Source organism: Mesoplodon densirostris, chromosome 9 (genome assembly GCF_025265405.1).
Source record: "Mesoplodon densirostris isolate mMesDen1 chromosome 9, mMesDen1 primary haplotype, whole genome shotgun sequence".
Taxonomy (NCBI): Eukaryota; Metazoa; Chordata; class Mammalia; order Artiodactyla; family Ziphiidae; genus Mesoplodon; species Mesoplodon densirostris.
In genome coordinates, this window is record NC_082669.1 from 57,716,789 (window position 1) to 57,742,444 (window position 25,656).

The 25,656-nt window shown below is 34.6% G+C and overlaps 1 protein-coding gene across 4 annotated transcripts in view; it reads left to right on the forward strand.

Annotated features, from left to right (window-relative positions):
• Nucleotides 1-21,992, forward strand: part of KRIT1 (KRIT1 ankyrin repeat containing) — a 37,496-nt gene extending 15,504 nt beyond the window's left edge. For all 4 annotated transcript variants that reach the window (XM_060107676.1, XM_060107675.1, XM_060107673.1 and 1 more), the window contains 9 exons: nt 4,056-4,212; nt 5,169-5,276; nt 7,509-7,665; nt 8,454-8,605; nt 13,824-13,990; nt 14,630-14,717; nt 15,210-15,416; nt 20,655-20,771; nt 21,608-21,992. In XM_060107676.1, the coding sequence (XP_059963659.1) occupies nt 4,056-4,212; nt 5,169-5,276; nt 7,509-7,665; nt 8,454-8,605; nt 13,824-13,990; nt 14,630-14,717; nt 15,210-15,416; nt 20,655-20,771; nt 21,608-21,676 (1,222 nt within the window). In that variant the 3' untranslated portion in view covers nt 21,677-21,992. The remainder of the gene's footprint in view (nt 1-4,055; nt 4,213-5,168; nt 5,277-7,508; nt 7,666-8,453; nt 8,606-13,823; nt 13,991-14,629; nt 14,718-15,209; nt 15,417-20,654; nt 20,772-21,607) is intronic.
• Nucleotides 21,993-25,656: the final 3,664 nt, after the last annotated feature.

The following is a 25,656-nucleotide window of genomic DNA, read 5'->3' on the forward strand; positions in this document are numbered from 1 at the left end:
AATTCATTAATCTGTTGTATTTTTATTTGTAAAGTCTTATTACTGCAGTACACCAAGGAAGAGTTTTATCCTTCAGTAAAACTAATTTCCGTCAGCTGGAAATAATAACCAAGTTTAATACACCACTAGTAGTATATAGGTCACCTTGCAATACTTTTTTTTTTTTTTTATTTTTGGCTGCGTTGGGTCTTCGTTACTGTGCGCGGGCTTTCTCTAGTTGCAGTGAGCGGGGGCTACTCTTCATTGAGGTGTGCAGGCTTCTCATTGCGGTGGCTTCTCTTGTTGCGGAGCACGGGCTCTAGGCACGCGGACTTCAGTAGTTGCAGCGTGCGGGCTCAGTAGTTTTGGCTTGCGGGCTCTAGAACACAGGCTCAGTAGTTGTGGCGCACAGGCTCAGTTGCTCCACAGCATGTGGGATCCTCCCGGACCAGGGCTCAAACCCGTGTCCCCTGCATTGGCAGGCAGATTCCTAACCACTGCGCCACCAGGGAAGTCCTGCAATACTTTTAATAAGATAGATAATTTGATTCATGTGAATTTGAATGAAGACTGATTTAACTGTTTAGTAAAGAACATAAATTACTTTATCTTGGAAATGTACTCTTATTCACTAACTGGTACAAGGATTGAGAAGGGGAATACTGGGCTATCTCATCAAGAGACTGGGATTTGGGGCCTATCTTTATAAGCTTAGACAAGATGTTTTACCCGTCTTTTTCTGTTTTCTCATCTTTAAAATGAGGGGTTTTATTAGATCAGTGGTTCTCAAACTTTTGTGTTAGGGCTCCATGTCATTCTTCAAAATTACAGGATCCCAATTAGCTTTGGTTTATGTGAAGTATATCTAGTGTTACTTACTATATTAGAAGTTTAAACTGAAAAATATTTTAAGCATTTCTTAATTCATTTTAAAATAACAATAAACATATTAACATAAATAACAAAGTTTTATGAAGTATGCCCTTATTTTCCAAAAACAAAAAAAATTAATGAGAAAAGTAGCATTATTTTACATTTTTGCATCTTTTTACTGTCTAGCCTTGTAGAAGATAGTTGGATTCTCACATCTGATTCTGCCTTTAATTTGCTGCAATTTTCATGTCAGGTAGCTTCTAGAAAACTCCATTGTACACTTATGAGAAAATGATCATGAAAAGGGCAGATAACATCTTAGTATTATTATGAAAATATGTTTGACCGAGAGGACACCCTGAAAAGATTTCAGAGATCAAAGAGTTTCCTGGATCAGTCTTTGAGGACCACTTAATTAAATCACTCCTAGGATTGCTCCAAGCTTCAAAAATTCTCATATTGATGACACATGCCTAAAAATTTTCTTTACTATAATTACCATTTTCCAAAACTATTTAAGTTGGCTTTCTCCCCTTATGGGTAACTTGTCAGCCACTCAGTAAAAGTCTCACTGACATCTCATGTTTTCTCACCTCTCTCAAATCAGTATCTTCTCTCTCTGATAGTACTTTCAGGCTTCATATCATTGCTAAAGAGTATTTTAGAACTATGATGATTTGGCTCCCTACAAGTTATTCCATCTGATTTCATTTGGGCCTTCACTGTAGCCAGTTGTGTGTTGTCTTTGTCTCATTCATCTTGTTAGCCTTTTGTAAACTATTAGCATCTTGTAAACTATTCTAAATCTTTCTACTCTTAAGCACTTAAACTTCCACTACCTTTTTTCTCTACTCTCATCCGATGGTTTTACCCCCTATTTTCAAAGACAGTTGACGCCATCAGAAATGTCCTTCTTCTCACTCCAATCATCAGTTTTTGTTCCCATCTCTCTCCTGTATCATAGGGTTTGCTTGAAAAATCCTTCTTGTTCCCCATTAAATTCACTTCCTACTTTTCTGCACTTTCATTCCCCTTGTCTTCAAACAGGTTCCTCTCCCTTCTTGAAAAAAACCTTAATTTGAACCTGCTGCCTCTTCTGGCCACTATCCTGTTTATTCCCTTCCTTTCATAGCCAGACTTCAATGGTAAGGGGGCCACACACACTGCTTTCTCTTTTTCACTCTTCATGAACCTTCTTAACCTTTTCTGAGTTTTTAATCTCTTTCCCTGCTCTGCTGCATTAAATGCTGTTGACCATCCCTTTGTTCAAGGAACAAATTGCAGTTGGAAGGACAGCTATAATGGAGCTATAGTAAAGGTCAGTACAAATGCAAGATATAACTGATACCATTATTATTATTATTGAAATACTGGTCTCCATTCTGTGACCCAAGCATGTGTTATAGTATGGAAACAGCTATACTAAGATTCAGAAAACTGGATTCTAACTGGCTGGTAACCATGAGACCTTGGGCAAGTTACTTTACTGGTACAAGCTTCATTTTTTTCATCTGTGCACTAGAAATATCTCTGCCTGCATCATAAGTTGCTGTGAAGATTATATTAAGTAATTATATAAGGAAATACCTTGAAAACTTTAAAGAATCATATAAAATATGTTTATATTAATTATTTTTATTATTACTTCTTGAATTGCTCCCCTAGTATCTTTTCCTATCCTGAAAGTGTTTTTCAAGATGCATTTCATTGTTCTAAAATGTTCATCTTTCTCAAAATTCTCAGAAAGATTTCATCCATTCCTCCCAGCCTTAACAGTAATTCTTTTCAGTTGGATGAATTTGCATATTCTTAGATATCTCAAGCTTTTGCCTTCCTTCTGAGGACCAAGTCTGCATTTTCAATTGCCAACTGAACAATTTAGTCACTTTTTTTTTCTTTTTTTTTTATATACATAAGGCAGTTTGGAGAATGCAAAGACATAACCTTCAAGGAGCTTCCAGGCTGATAGAAATGTATATATACAAGAATGAAAGTAGATAAAATGAGGTTAAAAAGTAAAACTGAAATGGTAAAATGTAGTGGGAATATAGAGGAGGTAGATTTTAAACTGTTTCAGAGAAATAATAGAACTTAACCTAAACAAAGTCAGGAGGGGTAAAAGGACATCTCAAGAATAGCTAAGAACATGAGCAAACAGTCATATGAATAAGAAGACTAGGATACAATTAGCAGGTTCAGGGCATAGGAAAACCATAGGGTATGTGAGGGGGAAGAAAGTTGACAGCAAATCGTATTAGTTCTAAAGATGTGCTATTTTCCCCTCAAATGCACCATATTTAAAAGCAAATTTCCTTTCCCCTTCTACCCATTTATTTCCAAAAAATGAATTACCTTTCCACCATTGCATTAGATTGCGACCTTATATAAGTCTTTGTAACCAAATGGTGGACTCACTATATCTCGCACATTCTTTGTACTCTTTGCTTACTCTTTTTCCCACTATCTGGAATATTTACTTCTCTTCAGCATCTCTTCAGCTTCTTCCTATTTAAAATCCAGTTCAAATTATTCTTCCATCAGAACACTTTTCAGAACTGAGACTGAAATCTTATCTTCCTTTTCCAACATTTTTTAAAACATTAATTATATACTATTATGATTTGACAAATACATATTTTTTGATTGTTCTCCTCAACTGTTACTTAATTTTACAGCATTATGTAACATCTCATGTTTTTGTTTTCCTCTCTGATTACATTATAAGCCTTTACCAGAGCAGAGACTATTCATCTTAACGTATCTTTGTGTCTCCCACATTGCCTCATACAGCAGCTATGTGGAGAATTACGTCTTTGGGCCTATTTTGTAAATCAAAGGCAGGGCTGAGTAAAAAGCATTATTAAATTTATGAGTTACTTTCTGCTTCTGAAAAGAATTTTGACTAAAAATTTTATCTCCCTAATTTATAATTTTTGTATTGTATTTTGTGTGATAGTGATTCTCTATCATCTGCTCTATCTTGTATTTGAGATTATATTTTCTCCCAGTTGATCAGAAATAGAAACAGTTGAACTGAATCAGAGTAATTCATAAGAAATCCCTAAGCACTGTAAACATTACATCAGTGTCTTCATTCCTTGTTCTCTGTGCTAGAAAAATCTTAGATTTCTTTGAGATATTGTCTAAAATTTGGATTTTTCAAACATTTCAGATGACTTTTTAGGTGTTTTATTGTTTTATAGGTATGGAAAAGTTGAAGCCACTCGCATATTGTTAGAGAAAGGAAAGTGCAATCCAAACCTTTTAAATGGACAACTTAGTTCTCCTCTTCATTTTGCTGCTGGAGGAGGACATGCTGAAATAGTACAGATTCTCTTAAACCATCCAGAAGTTGACAGAGTAAGTTATTTTCCAGGCTTTTTTTTTTTTTAATGATCAAACAGTGAATAACAAGTAATGATACTAAAATGTTAAGTTATACACTTGAGAGGTCAGCTGAAAAATAAAAACAAATTTCACTTACTATATAGAATAAGTAATATTTATGTATACACTTTGCTTTTGTACATAATTTTTTAGATTATAGTAAAATACGTCTCACATAAAATTTACCATTTTAGCCATTTTTAGATGTACATTGGCATTAAGTACATTTACATGGTTTTAGAACCATCACTGCCATGCATCTACAGAATGTACATAAAATTTAACCTCTTTTCATTTTATAGTGTATTTTCTCAAAAATATCTTTAAGAAGGAAAAGGATATTTTGGAATTTGTATTAACAAGTATTTTGGGGCTTCCCTGGTGGTGCAGTGGTTAAGAATCCATCTGCCAATGCAGGGGATGGGGGTTTGAGCCCTGGTCCGGGAAGATCCCACATACTGCGGAGCAGCTAAGCCCGTTCACCACAACTACTGAGCCTGTGCTCTAGAGCCCGCGAGCCACAGCTACTGAGCCCACACGCCTAGAGCCCGTGCTCTGCAACAAGAGAGGCCACCACAATGAGAAGCCCGCGCACCACAACGAAGAGTAGCCCCCACTCGCCGCAGCTAGAGAAAGCCCGCATGTAGCAACGAAGACCCAACGCAGCCAAAAAAAAAAAAAAAAAACACTTTAACAAAACCTTTGTTATTGCTATAATCAGAACTTTTGAAAAACAATAATCACATTGATTAGTGCTTTGAGTCATCTTTGGCAGTTCATGTTTATTTTAAGTATAGCATGCACTAAGATTGCTTAATATGTACTTAACACTTGACAATAGTTTTGTAATGAAACTTGATATTTTCCCTTATTTGTACATTTGTAATGCCTTTTATCTTTAACCTTTTCTTTTTCCCCCACATTTCTAGCACATAACAGACCAACAAGGAAGATCTCCTTTAAATATTTGTGAAGAAAACAAACAAAATAATTGGGAAGAAGCTGCAAAATTGTTGAAGGAAGCCATTAACAAACCAGTAAGAATTATCTTCATAAATACTAGTTAGAAGAGGGAAGGGATGTGGGAACAGATGTATATGTATGACTGATTCACTTTGTTATAAAGCAGAAACTAAAAAAAAAAAAAAAAAAAAAAAAAAATACTAGTTAGAGCCAAGCATTGTATTTAAATTGATAAGTAATTTGAGGATCTGTGGCAAGGGTGGAAGGATATAAATGTATGGATGGCTTCTTTCCTGCTTTTATAAAACCTCATGGTTAGACTTCATAGGTATTAAATTTGTTATCATCACTAACATTTGGACATTTATTCTTGCATATCAAATTAAAACTGCATAAATAAATCTTTTGATCAGTTAAAATTAATCTAATTTCCAGTGTAATCTGTATACTTGATATGCTGATTACAAATTTTAACCTATTCATTGAAGCATCTCTCTCTACTTAGGCCTTCTAAGTAATATATTTGTAAATATTGGGTTGGCCAAAAAGTTCGTTCGGGTTTTTCCATAATATATGAAAAACCTGAATGAACTTTTTGGTCAACCCAATAATAATATTACACATCATTTGGTAATTTAGTTTCTGCAAGTTGTCATCTATTACAGATTCATTTTCCTCCTCAAGATAGTGAATGGGTTAAAATAGGAGATTTCTAAGTCTTTTATTCTGCCAGTTCAACCTGGCCTTTCCACCTACTTATGTACAAAATAATTAGCAGTGACATTAAAATAGAGAAGAATTAACAATTAGAAAAAACTCAGTTATGCCGGAAAGTTATAGTGACGATAAAACTGTTATCAGTTTAAAAATTGTTTGGAAACTTGCAAACCAGATAAAAGGATTTATACCAACTGATAAAGGATAAAAGTTTTATACCAACAGGTATAACCCATATGTTTGAGCCTTTCCAGACATTTCTATTAAGTAGGCAATGAGTATTTGTTGAGTATTTCTGTAAATTTAACACCATAAAATGCTGAAAGTGATGTGATAAAGAATACATATTCTTTATTTATTCAGTACATGATCTCTGTCTTTAAGGAAAATTACACACATTCATACACATTTTTGTCAAAACACTATTTCCTGAGTACAGGACAAAAGCAAGGAAATAGATAAGCAGTACAGGCACCCTTATGTTATACTTCGTTGCAATTTGTTTTCTATTTGTATAGTTAAAACACATTTTTAGGGACTTCCCTGGCAGCACAGTGGTTAAGAATCCGCCTGCCAATGCAGGGACACGGGTTTGAGCCCTGATCCAGAAAGATCCCACATGCTGTGGAGCAACTAAGCCCATGCGCCACAGCTACTGAGCCTGTGCTGTAGACCCTGCGAGCCACAACTGCTGAAGCCCATGTACTGCAATGAAGAGTAACCCCCTCTTGCCGCAACTAGAGAAAGCCCATGTGCAGCAACAAAGACCCAACGCAGCCCAAAATAAATAAATAAATAAGTTTATTTTGTAAAAAACCACATTTTTATTTCTCATATAATTTTTATATCTGAATGTATAAGATGAAAGGAATTAGGTACTTTTATCTAAAATGAACTGTCCTGGAAGTTGTTTGGTGGCATCAGTTACTTCCTATAACAATAAAAATGTATTGAGAATATCAGTTCTCTCTGGGATTTTCTGAACAGGAGGAAAGAAACTGGCTCATGGTCCATTGTTTCATAACCTTTACCTGCAAAATCTTCTCTCACAGATTCCTCTTAGGACAAATTATTGCTGGTACACATTTCTACATTCTAATTTGTGGCCCACTAAACTCATGAGGTACTTGACTAACACCAGATTTAGTTAACCAAGTCTATATCCCCCATTTGATATTTACATTGTACATTAATGGCTTTAAAATATCCTTTCAGAAGATTTCGAAGTTGAATATTTTTTAAAAACCCATTTGCCTTAGTTTCTCAAACTTATTTGACCATGGAATATTCAGAGGAAAACATGTTAGAAAATATAAATAATGAAAAAAAAATTTTTTTAATATTGCTAGAAGGGCCAGTGGTTAGGACTCTGTGCTTCCACTGCAGGGGGAACAGGTTCAATCCCTAGTTGGTGAAGTAAGATCCCACAAGCCACACGGCAAGGCAAAAATAAATAAATAAAATACCGCCAGAAGATTCTCACTTAAAGTTGTTTTTAAGCAGATGAAGTTGAAATTAAAGCATTTTGTTGTATTGGGATGTATAATTTATAACCAGGTTGCATAATTTATTATCATTCTTTGTCCTAGTATGAAAAAGTTCGAATATACAGAATGGATGGATCATACCGTTCTGTTGAACTGAAGCATGGAAATAATACCACAGTGCAGCAGATAATGGAAGGAATGCGTCTCTCTCAAGAAACACAGCAATATTTCACTATTTGGATCTGTTCAGAAAATCTCAGTAAGCAATTTGTTATTCTGTTGTATAAACCTGATTATTCCTTTTTGAGAGTGGGTTGGTAAACTTAAGTATAGCATCAATTATTATTGACTTTTAAATTTTCAAATGATACAGTGTTCTTCTCTTTTATACAGATTGTTTATGTTCAAACTGCTGAAACAGATAAGCCTCTGCTTCCTCCTGGCCCCTCTTTGTTCATACAGTGTTTGAAATGATAAAAACCAAAACATTTTTTCTTTGGCAATGAATTTGATTTGAATGCTGTTAAATGTAGTGCTCATCCAACTTGCCTTTATTTTCAGTGCTCACCTCATCTCAGAATAATACAGATTTTCTTTTTCTGTATATTGGTTTTCTATCAGATCTTTGTTATTTAAACTCAACCCAATGTCATTATAGATTTGTCTCTCAGACAAAGTATTGCAGATACATAAGGGATTTCATTGAGTTGGTTGTGATTGGTTATCTAGTGATTTAATTGTATTTTTTTAAACACCAAATTCTACTGATTTTCTCATTAAGTAGGCTATCATGGAATTAAGGATCTTAAATATATTTGATAAATTTTATTCATTTTCAGATTTACTCTCATAATTCTTATATTCTTAATAAATAATTAACCACAAATTGGGTAGTAATGTTGATTAAAGTCAATATTGATTTAAATTTAGACCTTTAATTTGTGTGTGCTCAGTACTTAGGTACAGAATTTGATAAAAAGTTTCTATGTGTTGATTTAATTGGTTCATTTTTACATTATCATTTATAAAAGGAAAGATGTTTTTCAGGCCTTCAACTCAAGCCTTATCATAAACCATTGCAACATGTTCGTGACTGGCCAGAAATACTTGCTGAATTGACTAATTTGGATCCCCAAAGGGAGGCACCGCAGCTTTTCCTAAGAAGAGATGTGAGACTTCCTTTGGAAGTTGAGAAAAAGGTTTGCTCAGAAATCTTTTTTACAGTCATTTAAATGTTCAGAATCTACTGAGTTCCTGTTTTAAGCACTAGAGACAAAAATTGTGCTCTTCCTTTACAGGAGGTTTTATTTCTGTTTTTCTGTTCAATCCTTACATCCCTGTTGTAAGTGGTAGAGTTTGAGTCAGTCTACTTACAAAGCCTCTGGTTGGTTTTTCCATTTCCCCACCTCCATTGTCTTAGAATACAAAAGAAATAGAGAATCCATCCTAAAGAGAATTACCAACCAGATGGGAGAAAGATTTTAGAGTAGAAAAAAATTTTAGAGTAGTTAGAAAGGGAGTACAGTGTCAGATAAACTTAATAAAGGGCTAATCAGTTGTGTAAGTTTCAAAGGAGCAAAGAGATGCATTGGTGTAGGGGGAGAACAGAAAAAACATTCTGGTTAGAGAAGATTATATTTACAAAGGGGACATTAAAAAGTTATTCTCAACAGTCGGTAAATAGCTGTTTTTGACTCAACAGAGAACTATATAGATAGTAAAAAATGAGAATGGAATTTATATTTGATTAAAAAAAGGTCTGTCCCAAACAAGTATGTTTGGATTTGAATTACTGTAAATTTTAGAGGAGAAGTGAAATAATGTCATCTGAGGTACAACTGGACAAGGAAGAAACCTAAGGGAGATGTTACAAGTTAAACTAGGTGATAATCTAAATGCAGTGGTAGCTGTGAAAACTGGGGGAAAAAGAAAAGTTCCAGGGTCTCATAAATTTGGTGAAGAAAAAATACACAATTTCCTGATTCTTTATTCAAGAAAATATTAAACAGACAAGGTTAAACAAATTTCAGCACATGAAAATTTCAATGACCTTGTCCAAACTTGGTAAATGTTTTATGCCTGACTATTCATATTGTCCCTCTTCTGTTATCAAACTAAAGGTAAAAAAGGCATTTGACAAAATCCAGTAGCCTTTCATGGTAAAACTCTCAGAAAACTAGGATAGATGGGAACTTCCTCAGTGTAATAAATGGCATTTATGAAAAACCCACAGCTAACATAGTCAGTGGTGAAAGACTGAAAACTCGTCCTAAGATCAGGAACAAGACAAGGATACCTGCTTTCACCACTGCTGTTTAACATAGAACTAGAAGTTCTAACAAAAGCAATGAGCCACACTCCCCCCACCACCACCCCCAAAAAAAGGAAAGAAAGAAAAGAAAAAAAAAGAAAGGCATCCAGATTGGAAAGGAAAAAGTAAAACTGTCTCTGTTGATCACAAATGACATTATCCTGTATATAGGAAATTCCAAAGAATCTACACAAAAGCTACTAGGGCTAATAAATGGTTTCAGCAAAGTTGTAGGGTACAAGCTCAACACATGAAAATCAGTTGTTTCTATAACCAGCCACAGACACTCCACAAAGGAACTAAAAACTCCATTAAAATAACTTCTAAAAGAATAAAATACCTAGGAATAAATTTAACAAGAGAGCTGCAAAACTTGTACACTGAAAACCACAAAAACATTGTTGAAAGAAATTAAAGAAGACATAAGTAACTAGAAAGACATCCCATGTTCAAGGATAAGAAGACTTAATATTGTTAAGACATCAATACAAGCAAAGTGATCTACCAATTCAACACAATTCCCTAACAACAGACGTTTTTGCAGAAATGGGAAAGGCAATCCCCAAATTCATTGCAAAGGGCCTTGAATAGCCAAAACATTCCTGAAAAAGAAGAATAAAGTTGTGGGATTCACATTTCCAAATTTCTTAGTACAAAGCTACAATAATCCAAACAATGTGGTACTGATATAAGGATAGACATAGACCAGTGGAATAGAATTGAGAGTCCTGAAGTAACCCCATATATCCATGCCAACTGCTTTTTGACAAGGATGCCAAATGCATCCAATGAAGAAAGCATAGTCTCTTCAACAGATGATGCTGGAACAACTGGAAATTCATATGCAAAAAGTATAAAATTAGACCCTGATCTCACACCGCATCAGAAATTAACTCAGTGTATCAATAACTTAAATATAAAAGCCAAAACCATAAAACCATAAAACTCTTAGGACAAAATATGTGGGTGATCTTCATGACCTTAGATTTGGCCTTGGAGTTTTAGATATGACACCAAAAACATGAGTAAAAAAAGAAAAAAATAGATAAATGGGACTTCATCAAAATTAAAAGCATTTGTAAATCAAAGGACATTATCAAGAAAGAGAAAAGACAAACTAGAGAATGCAAGAAAATATTTGCAAATCATAAATCTGATAAGTGTTTACTATCCAGAATATAAAAAGAACTACAACTCAACAACGAAAAGACAACTCAATTAAATTGGGTAAAGGACTTAAATAACATTTCTCCAGTAAAGATATACAAGTGGCCAACAAGCACATGCGAAGACGCTCAGCATTATTAGTCATTAAGGAAATGTAAATCAAAACACAATGAGAAACCACTTCACACCTACTAGGATGGTTGTAATAATAAAAATTTGTAAAAGAAGATGTTGAGTTTTGATGAGGACATAGAGAAATTGGAACCCTTGTATGTTGTAGGTAGGAGTGTAAAATTGTGCAGCTGCTGTGGAAAATAGTTGAGTGGTTCTTCTGAAAACTAAACATAGAATTACCATTTGATCCAGCAATTCCACTCCTAGGTATATACCTAAAGGAAACAAGAACTCAAACAGATACTTGTATTCCAGCATTCTTAACAGCATTATTCATAATAACCAAAAAGGTAGACACAAGCTAAGTGTTCATTAACAGATAAATGGATGAAGAAAATGGAGGGGCCTCCCTGGTGGCGCAGTGGTTGAGAGTCCGCCTGCCGATGCAGGGGATACGGGTTCGTGCCCCGATCTGGGAGGATCCCATATGCCGCGGAGCGGCTGGGCCCGTGAGCCATGGCCGCTGGGCCTGCGCATCCGGAGCCTGTGCTCCGCAACGGGAGAGGCCACAACAGTGAGAGGCCCGCATACCGCAAAAAGAAAAAAAAAAAAAAAAAAGAAAATGGAATATTATTCAGCCATAAAAAGAAATGAAGTTTTGATACATGTCATAACATGGATGAACCTTGAAAACATGCTAGGTGAAATAAGCCATACACAAAAGGACAAATACTGTTTGATTCTACTTATCTTAAATAAATATCTAGAATAGATATCATAAACGGAAAGTATATAAGTGTGATGGGGGGAGAGAATGAGGACCTAATGGTTACAGAGTTTCTGTTTGGGCAATGAAAATATGGAAATAGTTGTGATGGTTCACAACATTGTGAATGTAATTAATGCCACTAAATTCTACAGTTAAAAATAGTTAAAAATAGCAAACTTTGTTAGCAGTTCTTAAAATGTAATAGATTTATGAAATTTGCAAATAATCTAAATATACTCAGCCTGTCTTCTTTCTCCCTAAGTAATATTTTTAAAGCTGGCTGGTAGAGAAAGAGCAATAATGATAATACTTGGATATTAATTAATTGCATATTATGTTACAAATAATATAAAGTAGGCTCAAGTGAAAAGAAGTAAGGCTTAGTGAGTACTTAAGGTGAATCAGAATATCACGATCATCTGATAAAGTGGTTGCGTTCTTTTTCACTCATTGTATAATTGAAAAATTCCTCTTTTTACCACCTGAAAAATAGAAGAATTGCATTTTTTTGGTTAGGATTATTCTTTTAGGATGAAAAGAGCCTGCTTTCATTTAAAAAGAACAATTGTTGACTAATAGTCACTGAACACACTATTAGGAATTATAACTATTCTCTATTCAAACTCTTCAAATTCATTAAGTCAATTTTTATTAGAAAAATGTTTTCTTTCATTTTTTCCCAACAATTATTTTGAGAAATTAAAAACCCATAGGAAAGTTGAAAAAGTAATAAACTTCATACAATATACCATTCATTAAATTCACTAATTGTTAACATTTTGCTACATTTGTTTCATCTTTCCTCTCTTTTCCTTGTGAACCATTTAAAATTAAGTTGCAGACATCCTGGCACTTCATCCCTAAATATTTTAACGTGCATCTTCTAAGAACAAGGATGTACCTACATAGTACAGTACCACTTTCACCCTAATAAAATTAATATTTCCATAATAACATCTAATATCAGACCCATATTCAGATTTCCCCCCAATTTTTCAGTCTCTTATAACTCCCAACTGAAGGTGCTAGTCAGCGTTCATGCTTTGCATTTGATTACTGTCTCTTTAAGTCTCCTTTAATCTAGAGCAATCCCCTTATCTTTTTTCCCCATGAAATTCTGTTTCAGTTTTTTTGATATTATCAATATATGGAGTATTATAAGATATTATTTTAGTTAGTATGACAAAATTTCTTTTACCATAAGGAATTTGGGTCATTTTGAATAATATTTGGAAACACACTAAGTATTCATTCAGAATCTCTATAATTGGTGATTATTTCCAAGTAGAAATGTATTCTGTAGGCTGGCATTTTTCAATGTTTGTTAATCTTATCAGATAAAGTGAAACTTTAAAGTTTTCAAAACTTGAAAAAAGTATGCCCTCCTTTAGTGTTATTTGAAAGTGCAAAGTACTGAATATTTTTTAGTCAAATAAAAAATGTTAAGCTTTTTTCAAACTTCATGTGTCCTTCTGGGAATTAACACTTCCTTTTATCTTCTTTGAGGTTCACTACTATATTGGGTGAAGCACAGATTGTAGAAGAATGTTTGAGGAGTATAAAGAATTTAAGTAAAATTGTACTAGAAGTTTACACACTCATATCCATAAACTGATGATAATTTTATTGAACTGTGAATCAGAGGTTAGCAACTTATGGCCTATTGCTGTATCTGACCTGTTGCCTATTTTTGTATATCCTGCAAGCTATTAATGGTTGAAAAAAATTCAAAAGAATATTTCATGAAATTCAAATTTCAGAATCAATATAAAAAGTTTTAGAAGAACTCCAACATTTGTAGATGTGTTGTCTATAGCTGCTTTTGTGCTACAATAGCAGAGTTGAGTCGTTCTAACAGAATATCTGACTCACAAAGCTTAAAATATTACTGTCTGGGCTTTAATAGAAAAAAATTGTCAACCTCTGCTCTAAAGCAATAACAGCTTATTTATATGAAATTACATTGCTTTTGCTTTTTCATATTAGATAGTGGCAAGTTGTACATTTATAATAGGAAATTGTGGCCTAATAACCAAATTATACTTTTTCTTTTAAGATTGAAGACCCATTAGCTATTCTTATTCTCTTTGATGAAGCCAGATATAATTTATTGAAGGGCTTTTATACAGCTCCTGATGCTAAACTGATAACATTGGCAAGTCTACTGCTGCAGATAGTTTATGGAAATTATGAGAGTAAGAAACACAAGCAAGGTTTCCTAAAGTAAGTATTTAATACAATTCATGGTCTTGTGCTGTACCCAAGGTTCAGTTTAACCAAGAAAATTTAGAAATATTATGTTACTAAGAACTATTTAGATGTTGGTTTGGAATTAAATAATATAAGGCATGGAATGAGAAAAAAAAACATAGTAAAGCATTCTTTAAGTTACACTGTCTCCAAAGTTCTTTTCTTTATATTTGAATATAGTTTGATATGCCTTATACTTGTTAGCTTTATCTTTCTTTACTGTATGTTTAAATAAGTTCACTAAAACCTGACTTGGATTAGTAGAAAAAATGTTACAAGGCAGATGCATTTCAGTATACCACCACAAAAACTAGTTCATGTTTCATGTTGAGAGAAAACATTGAGGTTTTAGCATATCTAAAGTTTGTTTATTGTAGTTTTCAATATTCAAAAATATTTTGTGCCTACTGAAAGAAGAAACATTTCTCTAAATTGAGCAATATTAGGATCGTGACTTTTTGCTTAACATGTTGAGAGTTCTCTGATATGTTACCATATAATATTTTTCAGCTCAAAAATCATATTATTTAAAGCCATTTACATGTAAATGATTATATTACTGTAGCTACTAAAGTTGATTTATTTAAAAGATGTTGGCGTATTTGCTTACAGTGAAGAAAATCTGAAATCCATTGTACCTATTACCAAATTGAAAAGTAAGGCGCCTCACTGGACAAACCGAATACTTCATGAATACAAGGTAAGCTGTTAAATAGAAATAAAAAGACATTTTATAGCCTAGTTGAAATTTTGTTAGTATTATTAATATGTTTTAAACATAGGTACATTACATTTTATTCTTGAAATTAAATAAGGATCTTATAGTTCACATGTCTGAAAGGAAAAGGAGCAAAATAGTTTTATTTTTAATAATGTAGAATCTTTTACTGAATACCGTCTGTATGCTGGATACTGTGGTAAGTGCTAGAGATTAAAAAAACATGAGATAATACACTATCTCTATCCACAAGGCACTTAAAAATGTAATAGAATAGATAAACGTTATTTTTAGACCTTGATATTTCTTTTTTTTTAATATAAGATCTCAAAAGAAAAACTGCCTTTGGGATAATGTCACACAATTTTATTTGTCTTTGGGATAGCCTTGATCTTAGAAACTGTTTAGTTGACCTGTTTGGATTATCAAAGGTACATTCTCCTTTCACATCTGTTTATTTTACTTTGTTTTTAGAATCTTAGTACAAGTGAAGGTGTCAGTAAAGAAATGCATCACCTACAGCGCATGTTCTTACAGAATTGTTGGGAAATTCCTACATATGGAGCAGCTTTTTTCATAGGACAGATATTTACAAAGGCAAGCCCCAGTAATCATAAAGTCATCCCTGTGTATGTAGGTGTGAATATCAAAGGACTTCATCTTCTCAATATGGAAACTAAGGTAGATTTTCATCTTTTCAGCTGTTTTTGAACAGTCACATTATGTAATATCTAAAATAACAGTACTAGCCTACATGAACAATTTCATTCATTTATAATAGCAAAGGATAGGGGGGTGAAAACGAAATGATTATCAATAGGGAGTTAACATATTAATTGTAACATTGAAATACCTTGCAGCCATATAAAAGAAAGAAGAATATTTTTCTGTGGAATGATCTCTAAGATATATTTGGTGCTGAACCATATGTAATATGCCACCATTCATGTAAAAATGGGTGGAAATGGGTATTTATCTGAAGAAAACAAAAACACTAACACAAAAAGATACATGCACGTCCCTGTTCATTGAAACATTATTTACAGTGGCCAAGATAAGCAACCTAAGTGTCCATCGGTGGATGAATGCCTAAAAAAATTGTGTAAATATATACAATGGAATATTATTCGGCCATTAAAAAGAATGAAGTCTTTCATTTGCAACAATATGGATGAACCTTGAGGGCATTATGCCTAGTGAAATAAGTCAGACAAAGATAAATACCATATGATCTCACTATTTATATGTGGAATCTTTTTTTAAAAAAAAAAAACAAGCTCATAGATACAAAGAACAGACTGGTGGTTGCCAAAGGCAGGGAGTTGGGAGATGGGCAAAATGGGTAAAGGGGGTCAAAAGGTACAAACTTGCAGCTGTAAAATAAATAAGTCATGGGGATGTAGTATAGAGCATGGTGCCCATAGTTAATAATACTGTATTGCATATTTGAAAGTTGCTAAGAGAATAGATCTTAAAATTCCTTATCATAAGAAAAAGAAAGTTGTAACTATGTATGGTGATGGATGTTAACGATACTTATTGTGGTGATCATTTTGCAATATATATAAATACTGAATCATGTTGTATACCTGAAACTAATATGTTATATGTCAATTGTACCTCAAAAAATGGGGGGAAGTGAATACTATATTTGCATAAATATGTATTGCTTTTGTATGCATAAAATGTCTCTTAAAGCTTTTAGAGGGGGGGAACCATGTAACTGGGAATAAGAGTAGAAGGGAGACTTTTCATTATATAGCATTTTGCAACTTAAAAAAAAATTTTTAACTGTGAATGTATTACCTATCTAAAAATCAATTAGATTTAAATGAAAAAAATACAGATTTAAAAAAGGAAATATAATATCTGACACAAGTGGTTCATTTTGCAAATTTGAATAAGTTATAAGAACATTTTGGGGGGCAAGATGAAGTGTGGATGGGACTGTGAATACCTATTAGAACTGTTCAGAGGTTTTCTATTCCACCATCTTGATCTGGCCGCCCCTACTTCAGAGCTTTTCAATCAGAGGCTTATTACTGTATTGTGCTCCTTTTTCTAATCAAAGTCATGATAATATAAATATGGGGTTATCAATTACTTTTAGCATATTTAACACATTTCACAGGATAAACAGCTTTCTGGTTAGTAAAGGAAGCAGATAAAAGTCTATTTTGTTCATTCAGATATGTCACGAATAGACTATTTTCCAAATCAGTTTAAGTAACTAAGGTTACGCATTTTTTCAAAAGGTGTTTTAGACTAGGGAATTTCATCGTAAACCTAACTTTTTTCATCATTTTTGTAAGTCTTTATTATGTAATCACATACCTTCTGAAAGTATCCCAATTGTAGTTTAGTTATTTCCTGATAACTCAGGATCATCATTATGGGCAACAGTTATTTTCCCATACTGTTAGATATGCCTGTGAATGGAGATAAAGAATATGCAGGGACATAGGGCAGTGACTGACTTGGAACTTGATTTTTTGAAGTCTCTGATACCTGCTTGCTTTGGAATCATTTGCTTATCATTTTCTATTTAGACTATTTTACTCATATAAAATAAGCTACTTCTTATTAGCTTGTAACTACTTTTTCTATTCCTGTTGTACTAAGGAAATGAAGGAGAAATTCCCCTTGTCATTTCAAGAAATTTTTCCTCTGCTATTTCAGACCATTTTATACAAATATCTGCAAATTCTTCTTCATTGAACTGGATGGTGATACTGTGGGCGTAACACTGAGCCTTTTCTCTAAACTGTATTTTATGTTTGACTTTTGGGAGCATTCCAAATTTAGGCAACAATGAAAAGTTTTATATAGTATTCAGATGATGTTTCAGTAATGTAACATTTCATATTATGAATAATATTCTGGTCCAGGAATTGAGTAAGTGAGATAGGAGTAGCAGGCAGAGGATGATAGTGTTATTAAGAATCTTCTTTTTCTAGAAATATAAATAGAAATGCTGTCATTGGGCATATAAAAAGGTGATTGAAACCAAGGGTAACAATGTTTTCTGTCCACATAATCATTACCTTGTGTTCTGTAAGCTACTGATAAATTTATGGCACCTACAAAAGCACTAAGATAATTACATTTTCAAACGATCAAAGATAGGAACAATCAGCTTGTCCTCAGTTGTCTTAGATTGACCAAATCTGCTAGGGTTGAATATGACAAGCTTGCTTAAATAAACATCTTCATCTGCAAAAATACTTTCATTTGCATTTAAAAGTCTACATATGGGATACATTAGCCTCAGAGATTAAATCTCAGGAAAAGCCATAGAATACAGCTGTGGTTTTTTTTTTAATCTCAATTACTTCTGCCTTCTATATTTTGTTATTGTTTGGAATAATGAAAGTTGCCCCTCAGAAAATACAGCTCAGCCAGCTTCATAAACTCATCAGAGACCTATCTGTCTGCTTACATAAAATGTAGGCACTATCGAGTAGGTAAATGCAGTGTTACGGTTCAATGTTTTACTATAGTGAAAGCATTTCAGTCTTCATAACTGAACTGTACTTGTTGATATATCTTCAGCCTTAATACCACTGCTAATCCAGGCAATAGATTACCCTTTGCTGATGTCAATTTATGTAGACCATAATGCTCTTCTGAAATAAAACTGGTTCTTTAAATACCCATTAGTGCCATTGTTCATGGTCACTTGTCAACATCACTATTTCTCCTGTGTGTCCTGGTTGGCTATTTCTACTTCTGACTTACATGGTTTCCCTTTTCTGCTCTCAACTATCCCTGTCATTTCTCTTACTTTTTTTTCTTTTTTTTTTTTTTTGCGGTACGCGGGCCTCTCACTGCTGTGGCCTCTCCCGTTGCGGAGCACAGGCTCCGGACGCGCAGGCTCAGCGGCCATGGCTCACGGGCCCAGCCGCTCCGTGGCATGTGGGATCTTCCCAGACCGGGGCACGAACCTGTGTCCTCTGCATCGGCAGGCAGACTCTCAACCACTGCGCCACCAAGGAAGCCCTCTTACTTTTTGACTTCCTTCACTAAGCACCTTCCCCTTTGTAGGTTTTACCTCCTAATGAGAGCTACTTTTTCCTTCTGGAGCAGACTGGTCTCTCAAGACAGCCATGTGGGCTCTTCAACTCCATTCAGCCGTTTTCATTATTGTGGATTTCTCAAGAATTCCTTTCTCCCTGCACACTGTCCTTTAAAAACAAAACCTTTATTTTTAACTTATGGCTTCAGTGCTTTTGTTGGTCATTTGACCTTCATGTAATCGAGGAGTTGCTATACCACAGATGTATTTTTTTCTGTATGTTAAACTGTTTTGAGGACATATTAAATGGACAGTTTCCTGTCTCTTGATTAAACAAGTTTCAAGTCACTGATCCAAAAGACAGACAGTTTAAAGTTTTATGATATCTTGACTCAGTGTTTCATTGTGTACTTTGGTAAATAGCTATTTTAGTAGATCCTGTCTATAAGTTATATTTTATAAGTATAGCTATTTTTAAGCAAGATGTTATTATTTTCCCATTATAAGTGGTATACACTCATGTAAATTAATTATATTACATTTCACTTACAGAACCTCACTTTCAGAATGCCCTAAACCATTACCTTCCTGGCATATCCTTAGTTTATTATTTACAATCATTATATTAAGAACTGCTAGTCATAGAGAGGTAATGTTTCTCAACATACTTATTTTAAAGGATGGCATGAGCACTTTCTTTGTATATGTGTATACAAAGAATATATTTTTAGGGTAAGAAAATGTAAGTTACTACTAGGAGATAATTGTTTTTTAAATAATCCAAAGAATATATTGGATTCCTATTTAAGTATACCATTATGTTACAACATGTAGGAATAGGGTACTGTAATTGGTTTTAAATAGTTCTGTTGACTATATGAAGGATATATTATTAATTTTTTAAATAATGCTTATATTTACAATAAATATATCAGTGTACTTATTTTCAGTGATATGAAATTGCCTAAATCGACATGTTACTCTATTACATAAATTTCAGATCTGAAAGTACTATATGAATATTCAAAAGGTACTGAATATATCAATAGTAAAAGGAATTGTTTTTAAGATGCAGGAAGTAAAAACTTGCAGTACACTTAATTTTCTTGAAAGCCACTGATAGAATGGGCACCTTTTCCCCCCCCCCATCATTGGGTAAGTTTAAGGTGTACAATATGTTGATTTGATACACTTATCTGTTTCAAAATGGTTACCACCATAGCATTAGCCAACACCTTATCACACTGCATAATTACAGTTTCTTTTTTCTGGTGAGAACATTTAAGATCTACTCTCTTAGCAACTTTCAAGCATATAGTACAGTATTGCTAACTATAATCATCATGCCCCACATTAGATCCCCAGAATTTATAACTGAAAGTTTGTACTACTTTGACCAACATCTCCTTAATTTCCACCACCCACCAGCCCCTGGTAACCACCATTCTACTTCCTATTTCTGTGAGTTTGGCTTTTTTAGATTCCACATATAAGTGGTATCCTATGGTATTTGCCTTTCTTTGGCTTATTTCACTTAGCATAATGCCCTCCAGTTCCATCCATGTTGTTGCAAATGATAGGATTTCCTTATTTCTCATGGATGAATAATACTTCTTTCTGTGTGTGTACACATATACAAATACATAGCACAGAATGGGCATCTTTAAAAAATTTTGTCATTCTGATAAGAATATCATTGCTGAAGGCAGTCTTCTAAGAGTCTACCATATATGTGGCTCTGTACTGCAGGCTGTGTGAAGTTAGTGTGGGCACTTTGAACAAGTTTTATTCTAACTTTCAAAACCATTGTGTTTAGACCTGTCTAGATAGATGTAGATAGTAAGAGAAGATGGGTGTTGTTTTTAATAAATATTTCAATATAATGATTTCTAATTATGTTGCAGGCTTTACTCATCAGTCTTAAGTATGGTTGTTTTATGTGGCAGTTGGGAGATGCTGATACATGTTTTCAGATCCATAGTATGGAATATAAAATGAGCTTTATAGTACATACAAAACAGGTGAGTACCTAATCAGTTATTCTGGACTTCTAGTAATAAACTCTACTGTATTAATAAAGTTATTTCTTTTTTAAAAAATGATAGTCATCATTCATCATCGGATGAATGGATAAAGATGTGGCACATATATACAATGGAATATTACTCAGCCATAAAAAGAAACGAAATTGAGCTATTTGTAATGAGGTGGATGGACCTAGAGTCTGTCACACAGAGTGAAGTAAGTCAGAAAGAGAAAGACAAATACTGTATGCTGACACATATATAGGGAATTTAAGAAAAAAAAAATGTCATGAAGAACATAGGGGTAAGACAGGAATAAAGACACAGACCTACTAGAGAATGGACTTGAGGTTATGGGGAGGGGTAAGGGTAAGCTGTGACAAAGCGAAAGAGAGGCATGGACATATATACACTACCAAACGTAAGGTAGATAGCTAGTGGGAAGCAGCCGCATAGCACAGGGAAATCAGCTCAGTGCTTCGTGACCGCCTGGAGGGGTGGGATAGGGAGGGTGGGAGGGAGACGCAAGCCTGGAGGGAACATATGTATATGTATAACATTCATTTTGTTATAAAGCAGAAACTAACAAAAAAAATGATAGTGCATTTTACTTTAAGGAAAACCTCTAACATGAAATTAACATATTTAAGACCAAGGTAAAAAGGCAGGTCTTTCCTAAGCAAAGCCCGAAACTTATCTGAATAATTTATTGCAGTCTTATAACAATGAAAAATTCCTTTTCAAATACATAGAAAACTGTCCACTGCCATGTATGTCATTTACACATTCTTACATGTTTCAAATTTATTGTCAACATATATTTTACTTTGTAGGCTGGCCTTGTGGTAAAACTACTAATGAAGCTAAATGGACAGTTAATGCCCACGGAAAGAAATTCATGAGAGGAAAGCAACTGATACTTAAGCCACCACATTTTGTGATATAGATTTTTTCCATGAAAGATTTCTTAAACTATTACTTTTAACAAGGCATTTAGTCTCTTGTAATATATATGTATACTATTACATTGTACAGAATCTGTACTTATGTTTGGTGTGTAATATACCAATTAGGTTTATATAATATCCTAATAAGCTAATCTAATTTTTAGGAGAAACACACAAAAATGTGTAGATTGATAGTCTGTATAATATTAGACAAAACTGTAAGCTTTATAAAAAGTTATTTTTGGTAAATGGTACAGAATTTAGAGTGGAATATGATGAAATTAAAATATAGCTTTGCTATGACTTTGTGTGTCATTTCAAAATGTACAGAAAGTCACATGATTTGAATAAAGAAAATGTGTTTTCTACTTAAAGCATATGTAACAGTTACTTAAATTTTTTTTTGTAATCTCTGAACATTTCTCAACATGTTTTTAAAAGACTTAGTTAAAATGTTTATTTGGTATAAGCTAGTATTTCTCAAAGTCTTATAGTTCTTGAACCCCCTGCATCATAATTACATGAGTGCCTCTTAAAAACAAGGATTTCGGGGACAAGTTCTAGACAAGTTCATTCACTCTCTTGGAAATAGCAGGGCCTGGGAATTTTTTCTTAAGTTTTACTTAATTTTCTGTTGAAATAATTCCAGACCTAATAGTGAACTTGTATTATTAAAGTTAAGTAAATTACACAGAACTGCCTGGCACATAAGCACATACATACATGGACGCATAGACTAAGTGACAATCTCTGAATATTAGTAGTTGCATTTGTTAAGAACTTGTATTTTTATGAGTTGGCTCAATGATGTATTTATATTGCCTTTACATTGTAGGAAGTAGATCACCAAATATCTGGTTGTTTTGTTTAGGGGAGCACGGATATCATATGAGGAGCTAACTTGATTAATCTGCTATTTAATAAGCTTAGAAATTAGTCTTTCCAAGCTAACAGATTGTTGTGTTCTAAGTAAGTTCAGAGATAGCAGTAGTAATACCTAAAGTTATCCTACAGGTTGCAGATAATTTTTTTATATTATCATCTCTTCACATTGACGTCTGCATATTTTTAATGGTGGTCTGCTGAGCTTTATTAAAATTAAGGGGACTTCCCTGGTGGTCCAGTGGTTAAGACTCCATGCTCGCAATGCAGGGGGCCCGGGTTTGATCCCTGGTCAGGGAACTAGATCCCACGTGCAGCAACTAAAAAGATCCTGCACGCGGTAACGAAGATCCCTCATGCTGCAGCTAAGATGAAGCACAGCCAAATAAATAAATAAAAATATTAAAAAATAAAATTAAGATTATGTGGTTAAGTAAGTTTAATGAGAAAGCCTGATTTATCTTTAATTCTGTGCTAAGCACTTTTGACTCTACATAGACAGTGCTCTGTTCAGTTTCATCCATTCCAATAGCCTCAATTGTTACCAAATACCCTGTTGACTCCCAAACCTAAAACCTCAGCCTTAACCTCTCTTCTGAATTCTAGATCTTAATTTCCAATTTCTTGCTATTCTAGCTCCACCTAAATGGTTTACACATCACAGCTGGAAACAGAATTTGTTTCATCTACCTGCTCCATTCTATCCTTACACTTGTATTCTCTGGTTAATGGCATCAAACTGCATCCAGTTGCTTACCCTGGAAATCTGGGAGTGGTCTATAACTTCTCCCTCTTTAATCACCCTACACATTCCACTTAGCAAATTCTGTCAAATGTCTTGTGAGTCCTTTCCTATTCCCTTCTTCTTTTTTTTTTTTTTTTTTTTTTTGTGGTACGCGGGCCTCTCACTGTTGTGGCCCCTCCCGTTGCGGAGCACAGGCTCTGGACGTGCAGGCTCAGCGGCCATGGCTCACGGGGGCATGTGGGATCTTCCCGGACCAGGGCACGAACCCGTGTCCCCTGCATCAGCAGGCGGACTCTCAACCACTGCGCCACCAGGGAAGCCCCTATTCCCTTCTGTGTTTGCACTGCAGCCACCCTAGTTCAAGTCCTCGCAGTCTATTCTTGGGCTCATTGTAGCTTCTTCCCCTGGCCTCCCCAACTCAGGCTCTAAACCCTGCCACACTGGTGCCAAGTTAACCTTTCTCATAGATCTGATTATTTCCTTACCCCCTTAAAACCCTCCTCACTGATGTAAAGTTAAATTCCAATTCCTAAGTGTTGAATACACTAACCTGCCTATCTGGATTAATTTCTAACCAATTCTCCCACACTCATCCTGTGCTCCCAACCCAGTGTTTCCCAACCCTAGCTCTGCAGTTACCTGGGGAGTTTTGGTACTTTATGACTCAATAATTTTCGGGTGGGGCCCAAGCATTTCTGTTTTGAAAGTATCCCAGGTGTTTTTGATTTATACCTTAGGGTTTAGAACTGCTGTTGTAACTAACTTTAGGAAATAGCTGAATGCTTTTCCTTTCACAGAGGGAAGTGAGGATGCATCAATGCTGCATCAAACAACTCCCTGCTCCATTGAGTACAGTGTACCCTCCCGGAGTTGTACAGTATGGCAGCCCTGAGAGAAGGGAAGAGGAAATTATTGGAGTAGCATGCCTATTAAAAGCTTAAAAATATATAGCATTAAGAAGTCAATTTCAAAGTTAGTATTGAAAAAAAATTCATCATTGTCAGACCATAACAAACCAGAAATAAACAATAAGGGGAAAATGCAAACAGCTTTTAATGAGTGTCTAGGATTGGTCAGGCACTATATGAGCACTGGGGATAAAAGATGTTATTTTCCTTTTCATCCTTTCAATAAATTTGAGTGCCTTTTATGTGCCAGGGATCCAGTGGTAAGAAAAAGTCCCTGCCTTCAGGGATCAGAGTTTAATGAGGGAGATAATAAGTACTCATATTTATGAACTGTGATGAGGGACTTCCCTGGTGGCGCAGCGGTTAAGAATCCACCTGCCAGTGCAGGGAACACGGGTTTGAGCCCTGGTCTGGGAAGATCCCACATGCCGCGGAGCAACTAAGCCTGTGTGCCACAACTACTGAGCCTGTGCTCTAGAGTCCGCAAGCCACAACTACTGAGCCTGTGCGCCACAGCTACCGCTCGCACGCCTAGAGCCCGTGCTCCCCAACGAGAAGCCACCGCAATGAGAAGCCCGCGCACCGCAGCAAAGAGTAGCCCCCATTCTCTGCAACTAGAGAAAGCCTGCGCGCAGCAACAGACCCAACGCAGCCAAAAAATTAATTTTTAAAAAATTAAAAAAAAATCTTCACCCATAAACTGATGAAAGAAAAATAAAATGTAGTATCTAAGCAAAAAGAGGGAAACTTGATCTAGTCTTAGAGATCAGGAGAGGCTTCCTCAAGCCAGTGCTGCTTGAGCTGGCATCTGAGGAGTAAGCAGGAATGAATGAGGTGAAGAGAGTTGAGGGGAAAGGAAGTGAGGTGAGATATTTTGACCTCAAGGATGGTCTTGGAGAACTGATGAGAGGAATTACAATTTTTAGCTAAGAAGTGAATTCAAACAGTTGTTTATCCAAATCACAGCAAATGAATTTCCATTGTAGAAATAAAACCAGAATAGGTAACCCTGTGCATGATAACTGCATTGTAAAGAGGAAAACTTACTGAAAAACTACGTCTTGTAAGATTAAAAATTGCAAAAATTGACCCTAGAAAAATTAGACTTGATAGAAATATATAATGAAGTAAAACTGCCCATAGTTCTTGACCAAATTTAATAGAAGAATTGCATAAATAAAATTTAGATTTTAATTTGATCCTGAGGAACTCAGTGGCAAAAACTGTAATTGGAAGAATTTGATATGTGCAAAAAACTGATTTATTAATCAATTCTTTTAAAATTTACAGAGAAAAAAACAATGAAATTATTTCTTACTGAAATAATTTCAGTCAGATGAAAATGGGAAAAATTTAAATTGTTTTTGCTGTACTGTGTGTATAGGAAACTGATCATGAAA